Genomic DNA, 8246 nt, shown 5'->3' on the forward strand with positions numbered 1-8246 from the left:
GACGCCTCGTGAGGGACCCTCCTTTTAAGTCAGGCTTCCTCTTCAGGAAGGGATGGTGCTGCCTGAACTGGACGAGTCCAGGGTGTTTAGCAGCCATGCTTGTTTTGTTTGAAAAGTTGAAGCTGATTCCTTGGTGCCAATAAGTCTGAACACCGTGACCTCATCTTCCCTGGAGCCTGGTAACTGAACCCACGGACAACTGGGATTGCAGACCCCGAGCTGGGGGAGGACAGTGCGGACAGTTCGTCCAGGGCAGCTCCTCCTGACCCCTCACGTCCCTGGGCCTGCAGTGCCCGTGGTTCTGCTCCAAGCCCGAGCCCATGGAGCTGGGGGCAGCCCCAGGCAGAGAGCCAAAGCCCAGCTTCCCAGCTGCTCCGGACAGAAAGTCCCCGAACTGTCCCTTAGCTAAAGAATATCTCCCGGACGTACTTGAAGGCGTCGTCTTCCTCAGGGGGCCCGGGGCAGGCGGGCTCAGGCGGAGAAGGCCCGAGGCCTGGGGGAAGGGCACCCTTGCCGTAGGCCTCCTCCTCACTGCCCCCAGGAGAACTCGGCCCCTCTGAGCAGACGGGGGACAGCTCCGGCTTATCAGTGCCTGCCAGGGGCAGCTCTTCCTGTTTCCGGCTCTGCGAAGTAGAAGAAATGACAGACAAAACACAATCAATTTCCCCAATGTGCTGGCTTGACTGTCAGCAGTGCAGACCAGGTCCAGAAGCAACCGCCAGGCCAGCGTGTGACGAGGCGGGCGCTGCTCCCAAACCAGAGGCTCCCCACGGCTCTGGGGGAGATCAGGGCCCACTGGGAGAGAAGGGGCCCGGCCTGAGGAATACCTGAGTAGAAAAGACAGATAAATACATAGAAAAAACGTGTCTGGGAAGGCAGGGTGACCCTGGAAGGGGCCCAGGGGAGGAAACCCGAGGGAGGGCCCACCTTCTGCCCCTCATGGGCTGCACAACTAAGGGGAAGTCCCTGCCCCTCAATTCTTCATTTTTAAAATAGGAATATGGTATCTGAAATAACTATATTGCCAGGTTACTGCAAGGATTAAATGAGACAGTAATGTGTACAAATAGCTGGTCAACTACACAGTGTCCCCAACTCTAAGGTGGTACAGTCCGCGCCACCACCGGTTCCACTTTCGAAGCGGGAAGTGTTGCGGGACGACTGTGCATAAAGAAAGAATCCTACTTCGCGGACATTCATTTATCGCGGTGGAGTCTGGCACTGATTAACCGCGATACACGAGGGCCGACTGTACAATTATTATTTGCTTCAGGGACCCAAGAGACCTCAGCGCTGCTCCGCAGAGAAGTGTAGAGGCCCGATGTCATCTTGCCCGACTGAGACCCTTCCCAGAACACTAGTAGCTACGGACTTTCTGTCCCTTCTGCATCCACCCTAGCAAGTGCGCACACCCCACACTCCCCTACCCCCCACCCCCACCCTGCACAGAGGGCTGCTCTCCCTCAACCAGCAACCCCTCCCAGGCACCCAGCCCGGAACGCTTGATGGGTGCACACAGCACAGTGGGGGAAGCCAAGGGGCGCTGGCCTGAGAGATGTGAGACAAGGGGCAGGCGGAACAAAGGCAGACGGGAGAGGGCTCCCTGAGAATGCAGGGCGTCTGTCCTGTCGACATTAACAAAGAGAAACTAGTCTAGAAACTAGACTCGGCCCATAAAGAGTCTGTGGTCAAAAGAGTAACAACAGCCCCGGGTAGCTCAGTTGGTTGGAGCTTCGCCCCAATAAACCAAGATTGCAGTTTGATCCCAGGTCAGGGCACATACAAGAAGCAACCAATGAATGTATAAATGAGTGGAACAAATCCATGTTTCTCTTTCTCTCTCTCTCGCTCTCGCTCTCCCCCTTCCTCTCTCTCCCTAAAACCAATCAATAAGTTTCTTTTTAAAAAAAAAGAGTAAGAACAGATGCTGACTTCACCTCAATCAGGACCCCCAGAGCAACATCGACGAGTTCGGCTTCACTCATGCAGTACACCGTCTTCGCGGTGGGGAGCCTGAAAGAAAGGCGTGGTGGACAGACGGCTCGCAGGCTGCCCCCCTGTGCTTCCCACTGCGGACTGAGCGGCAGCTTCCTCAGGGCACCAACTCGACTTCCTCATTCTTCTGACCAGTAGCTGGCAGAGGGGGTCACGGAGATAACAGTGGGGAATTCCCACCTCTGACAACTCCCCCAGGGTCTGGAAATAGGGTATGACAGCCACTCCTGAGAGCCAACTGACGCACCTACTAGATGTGAGCAGATCAAACAGACCACCTGGCCGAGACCTGCCTGGCACCTAGCTGAATGCATGAACACCGGCTGGAAGGGCTGCGATAATCGGAGAGGGAGGCGGATCAGTTAAGAAATCTTAGAAAAGGAGAGCCAGAGGGGCAGCACTGAGCTCCCAGTACCCCATCAGGAGAGTTCAGGGACATCCCCTCCCTGGCAGCCTGAAGACCCTCCAGTTACCAGCTTCCAACTAGCCCGCCCCACAGCCTCTGATTTCATGCTGGCCCACTGGCTTGCTGCTCCTCTGAGCCACATCTGCCCACGGGAAGACTGGACGACCTGGTCCACTCACCTTGCCCACTAGATGGTCATAATTAGTGTTGCAAATGAAGAGAGGGGCATTTTAAACAACTAGTGTTTGACAGCTTGGCTGACATGTGCAACCCCGAGAAGGGGAGCCACTGGCTGGGAGCTGGAGGGCCTGGCTGGACATTCACCAAGAGGCAGGAGCATCTGTCTGTGTGTGGGGTACGGGCCTCCCCCACGCAGCCTGTGCACCTCACAGGAGCTGCAAAGACATGCACTGAAACGCCTGCCCACCTCACTGTTCCTACACTGGAGGGCCCGGCCCCAGCAACTGTGGTGTCCCTAAGCGCCCCCCCCCCCCCGCCCCCGGTTCCCCAGGAAGGACCCTGCCAGAAGCGCTCACACCTTGCTGCAGCTGTCGGCTCTGCTGGCGTTCTCCTCCTCTTTGGGCTCTTCCCTGGCACCATTCTCTTCTCAGGCACCTGGGCTGTCATCCAGGTGGGAAGGACCCTCTTTTTATCCCCTGGATTCAAGGTTTCCATCTCTCTCGTCGCTGATGAAGAGTCAGGGCCCGTGCTTAGTGACTTGCTTTTTTAATTCGGGCCAGCAAACCCACTTTCTCACCGCACCAAGAATTATAGGTCTGTTTGTCCTGCAATGGGAGTCAAGCTTTAATTCCTACAAAAAAGAACAAAATCCAGTGAATTCTAATAAACTAGAGTACTCCCAATCATTAGCCCAGGGCAGGTCACAGGTGACCGGGTTGATGAGCAGGGCCCAGGAGGCTCAGATAGGCCATGCACAGGGCAGCCAGGGAGGTGTGGTGGTGGGCAGGCTGATGGGCCCGGGGAGAGGCAGCCCTCTGACCTGCCGCCGGGCCCCACACAGCAAGCCTTACAGAAATGCCTTCGGTAGCCTCTGCACTGAGCCACCAAACATGGAAGAGGGATGAACAGCCTCCCAGGAGAAAGGAAGTAAGGAGGTGCCCCCTCCTCCTCGCCACCCAGATGCTGTGCCCAACGTGCCCAGCCTATCCTACCCCTGAAATACCTCTCAGGGATCTCTCTTCAAACTTCTCATTCCCTCTCTGGGTGTGTTTATAAGAACCCTAAGGCCGTTTGATTCACAAAAAGGTTTCATTAGCTAATACCCCCTGCCTTAATCTAAAGATTCTTCCGACTGGTCTTTTTTTTTTAAGAGTTTAGCCCGGGCTGGTTTGGCTCAGCGATTAGAGCGCCGGCTGAGGACCAAAGCGTCCTGGGTTCAATTCCGGTCAAGGGCTAGGTCCCCGACCAGACCTAGTGGGGGAGGCAACCAGTTGATGTTTCTCTCTCACATTGATTTCTTTCTCTCTCCCCCACTCTATCTGAAGATAAATGGAAAAATATCCTCCGGTGAGGATTTAAAAAAAAAAAAATTAAGAATAGCTTATTAATTTTTTGAGAGCGAGAGAAAGGGAGAGAAGGAGCGAAACATCCATTGGCTGCCTCCTGAACGTCCCCCACCAGGGATGAGCCTGCCACCCAGGCGTGTGCCTTTGACCCAGAATAGAACAGGCAACCTCCAACACCTCCTGGTGCAGGGGAGGATGTCAACCAACTGAGCCACACCTGCCAGGGTGTGACTGGTCTTTTTTTTTTTTTTAATGGGTTTTTATTGATGTTTTAGAGAGAAAGGGGGAAAAACACCATGTGGGAGAGAAACTTCCAGGCTGCCTCCTGCACGCCCCCTACTGGGGATCGATCCCACAACTCGGTCATGTGCCCTGACCCGCAGTCCAACCAGGACCTCTCAGTCCGTGCGAGGAGGCTCAGTCCACTGAGCCACACCTGCCGCTGGCTGGTCACTTTTTAACCAGCAGTAGGGGTCCGGACGACTGTGCCTGGTCTCCCTCCGTGGAACCCCGAAGGGCCCAGGCAGCCTCTCACCTGCCCGGGCCTCTGCTGGCGCCCCACCGGGTCCCCCACTGCCCTGTCCCACCCTGTGGCTCCAAGGGCGCGGCCTCCTCCTCCCCGCAGGCAGCTCCCAGGCAGGGTCCCCCTGCAGCAGATTCTAGAAGAGGGTAGCGGGCCAGGAGACTCCTCCGACGACTGACCACGCACTGCTCAGCTAGATGGTTGTTACGTCGCTGGCGGAGCATCACCCCACCCTGTCCCAGGCGGGCAGCGCTCTGCACGGACTCCGTTCTGCGCCCCCGGCAGAGCGTCAGGCCGCCCCGAGGCCGGGGTGACTACGCCCGCTTTACGGCGGGGACCGAGGCTCAGCAAGCCCACCGGTCGCGGAGACGCTGGAAACAGCAGCGGACTTCAGACGACTCCCGCTCCAGGCCCAAGCGCAGAGGCCGCGGGGCGGGGTGGGAAGATCCCGGCAGGCCCCGCGAGCGCGTGGTGGCCGGCGTGCCGCCTGCAGGGGCCGAGGGACTCGGGGACACCCACGGGCCTCGCTGGCGGCGGGAACGCCCCGCCCGCTTCCTCGCGGCCCCAGAGCTCCGGGCAGGGCCGGGTCTCCGCCTGCGGCCGGGCCGAGCCCAGTCCGGACGGCGCGCTGCTCCGGCGCGGGGTCCTGCTTCCAGGGCGGGCTCGGCAAGAGGATTCGGGGCGGTCGTGGGCCCCGCCCGAACCGCAGAACCCCGCGGCCCCAGCCCTGCACGCACCTCCACCGGCCCAGCGCCGCCCGCCCGGGCACTTCCGGCTCCCGCCGCCTGCTCGCGAGCCCCGGGCGCGCCCCCTGCAGGCAGCTCACGAGGCCCGCACCCCCGCCGGCGGATGCGTAAAACCCACCCCGCTGTCCCGGGTCCTGACAGTCTCTCCTGACCAACCTCGGATCAGGCTCCTCTGAACTCCTCCACTAGGCCTGACTGTTGGGCTTCCGTGTTCCTCTCCACATTGTCGTTTTAGCAGGACTCCTGCTAAATTGGTTTAGCCAGAGCCCCCCCTTCCCACCTTCATATTTGATGACCCTAGAATCTGATAGGGTTCCTCATCCTCTACTATCCCCCCCCTCCCCAGGTGATGTCTGATCACCCAGGTTGCCTTGGGCAAGAATCCAGTTAGGTCAGTTTAGCCAAAATCCCCCCTTACTTCCTCTTAGTAATTTTACATCCACTGACCCCCAACCTGTTCCTTGGCTATACATTGCCACTTTTCTCTATTGCATTAGGAATTGAGCCCCATCTCTCACTCACCACAAAATCCCACTGTAGTAGCTCCCCTTGCCTTACTGTTTCTTAACAAGTGTCATGAAAAAAATTTTATTTAACAGAATGTTTTCTTTTAACAGTCCCCAAATGTGGCTCCATTTGAGTTTTGCTGGTTGGTCTTTGTTAAAATGTGGATTCCCGGGCCCCCTGAATCAAATTAGGGGGAGGGAGAGATGTAAGGTGAGTCCTTAGAGTGCAGGAAGAGAAATGAAAGCCACTGTTCACATTTATGTTAAAATAAAGATGTTACTAATATTTACTATTCAAATGGGCAGTCAAGGTGTTCTCTCTGCAAACAGGGCAGCTCCACAGAGCTGGCCAGGTGTCCTCACTGGTGCACTTGCGGCCTATTGCTGAACGCTGCACCTTACACGTGGAGTTAGCATCTCGCTTTAATTACAATCACACTCCCAGCTTAAAGCAGCCTAAAAGAGGCTGACAAAGAAACCCTCAGGTCGCAGACTAAAATGCAAGCACAAGCTGTCACAGGTGAACCTTCTCCCACCACATTTTGAAGCAAAAGGATGATCACAATTGCCAATCTGCCTCCAAAATGTGAAATTATCAAGACAGCCATTTGAAATGTAATTTACAATCAGCTAATAATAAAATATTATCATCTCTCCGTATACTAGAGATACACGATAGGGGAGCTTGATCCAAAGTTTGGAGGCCCGCCCTGGCCGGTTTGGCTCAGCGGTTAGAGTGTTGGCCTGCGGTCCAGAGAGACCCGGGTTCGGTTCCCGCAAAGGGCGCGTACCTCGGTTGTAGTTTGTCCCCAGCCCTGGTTGGTCATGCGGGTGGCAGCCACTCAGTTTGTCCCTTTCACATCAATGTTTCTCTCTCTCTCTCTCTCTCTATTCCTCTCTCTCTCTCCCACTCTATCTGAACAAAAAATGGAAAAATGTCCTCAGGTGAGGATTAAAAAAAAAAAAATTATACCACAGTTTGGAGACCCGACTAGAGCCAGGAGCTCTCCCTCCACCTGTGTGGTGCCTTTGGTTCTTCAAAGTACTTTCACCTCTCTTCCTGAGTATCCACCGCTGGGAAAGTTTAAATCAATCAAAGCTTAAGGAGATGTGTCACAAGACCAACCTGCTGAGCATTGGTTTTACCTGGGCTCTGTCTCCAGCCTCTGGAGAGCAACCCACCAGCAGGGACTGCTTTTCCTGTTCCCATGAAGGTGCTAGAGCCACTGACCACTCGGATTTACACAGGTGTGTGACAGGACAAACCCACCTCTAACTGGTGGAGGAGATGCCCTGTTTTGCTATTAGAACCACTGCTTCCCTGTTTGTCTCCTCAAAACTTCTTCCCACAGCAAGCTGAAAAATGAAGTCTGAGGAGCAGGAAACCTGTGTCTACACAAAAAGCTTTGTTAGAAAGGCGAGAAGCCCGAGCAAGAAACCTGAGCGGTGGGACCTGGATAGGCTGGAGTCAACCAGTGTTGAGTGCTGCGCTCAGGGAGCCTCCGGCCTTGGAGCAGGCGCAGGCAGACAGGTCCCAGGACAGTGAGGGAAATGCACCTCCAGGCCCTCAGCAGAGTCAGCCCCCACACCTGCACTGGGCATACAGGCTCAGGGGCCTGAAGCTGGACTAGCTTGATGGTTTTTTCTAGCTGCCTTTGCTCAAGATAATGGATGTCTTGCTGGGGACTTGGGTACATGCTGAGCGGGTATTGTGAAGGACGGGGAAGTCTAAGTTTTGACATGCTTTACTGGAGGATGAGAGTTCATTCTGGAGGGTTGTGGGGGGGACAGGAGGGCCACCAGGATGAGGGCAGTCAGGCTGACAAGCTCTCAGGATGGAGAAGGTCAGGGAGGAACAAGCCAGCAGGGGGAAGGGTTTGCCAGCAGTACTTACTAATTTCCCTCCAACTCCCAGCAGAATGGAGCCAAGGCTTTTGTACCAGTTTATTCATGATTTCCAAAAGCAGGTAATTGGGAGCACCCTCACTCCAGAGCAGCACCCTATGACTTGCTGGAGCCCAAAGAGGCTCTACAATGACTATTTCTAGTAGCTTGGCAACAAGGCTGCCCCTGTCAAGTGTTGGAGCCTGAGGCCTGAAATCCCACCACGAGACTTACTAGCTGACTGTGCCTCCCTGCCTAGAAATGGAAGTGGGGCCCTGGCCGGTTTGGCTCAGCGGTTAGAGCGTCGGCCTGCGGTCCTGAGAGACCGGGGTTCGGTTCCCGCTAAGGGCACGTACCTCGGTTGCAGTTTGTCCCTGGCCCTGGTTGGGTCATGTGGGTGGTAACCACTCGATGTGTCCCTTTCACATCAATGTTTCTCTATGTCCCACTCTATCTGAACAAAATATCAAAAAATGTCGTCAGGTGAGGATAAACAAACAAACAAAAAAAAAGAAATGGGCCCTGGCCGGTTTGGCTCAGCGGTTACAGCGTCAACCTGCGGTCCTGAGAGACCCAGGTTCGGTTCCCGCAAAGGGCATGTACCTCGGTTGCAGTTTGTCCCCGGCCCTGGTCGGTCGTGCGGGTGGCAGCCACTCGATG

At 55.8% G+C, this 8246-nt stretch overlaps 1 protein-coding gene across 1 annotated transcript; it reads right to left on the minus strand.

Annotated features, from left to right (window-relative positions):
• Positions 1-391: 391 nt before the first annotated feature.
• Positions 392-5244, minus strand: CYREN (cell cycle regulator of NHEJ). The gene is made up of 4 exons (XM_036246407.1): positions 5188-5244; positions 2940-3212; positions 1938-2013; positions 392-623 (listed from the first exon to the last, which is right to left on the minus strand). The coding sequence occupies exons 2-4, from the start codon at positions 3074-3076 to the stop codon at positions 402-404; spliced, it is 435 nt and encodes a 144-aa protein (XP_036102300.1). The 5' UTR covers positions 3077-3212; positions 5188-5244; the 3' UTR covers positions 392-401.
• Between the last annotated feature and the right edge of the window lie 3002 nt (positions 5245-8246).

This window comes from Molossus molossus, unplaced genomic scaffold (assembly GCF_014108415.1).
Source record: "Molossus molossus isolate mMolMol1 unplaced genomic scaffold, mMolMol1.p scaffold_m16_p_7, whole genome shotgun sequence".
Classification (NCBI taxonomy): domain Eukaryota; kingdom Metazoa; phylum Chordata; class Mammalia; order Chiroptera; family Molossidae; genus Molossus; species Molossus molossus.

What these genes read in the sequence shown, in the direction of transcription:
- CYREN (XM_036246407.1), bottom strand. Translation starts at nt 3,076, where the DNA reads ATGGAAACCTTGAATCCAGGGGATAAAAAGAGGGTCCTTCCCACCTGG. An exon ending in GAGCCGACAGCTGCAGCAAG is followed by an intron (nt 2,014 to 2,939) that starts GTGTGAGCGCTT and finishes CCTTTCTTTCAG; the next exon opens with GCTCCCCACCGCGAAGACGG. An exon ending in CTCTGGGGGTCCTGATTGAG is followed by an intron (nt 624 to 1,937) that starts GTGAAGTCAGCA and finishes TCTACTTCGCAG; the next exon opens with AGCCGGAAACAGGAAGAGCT.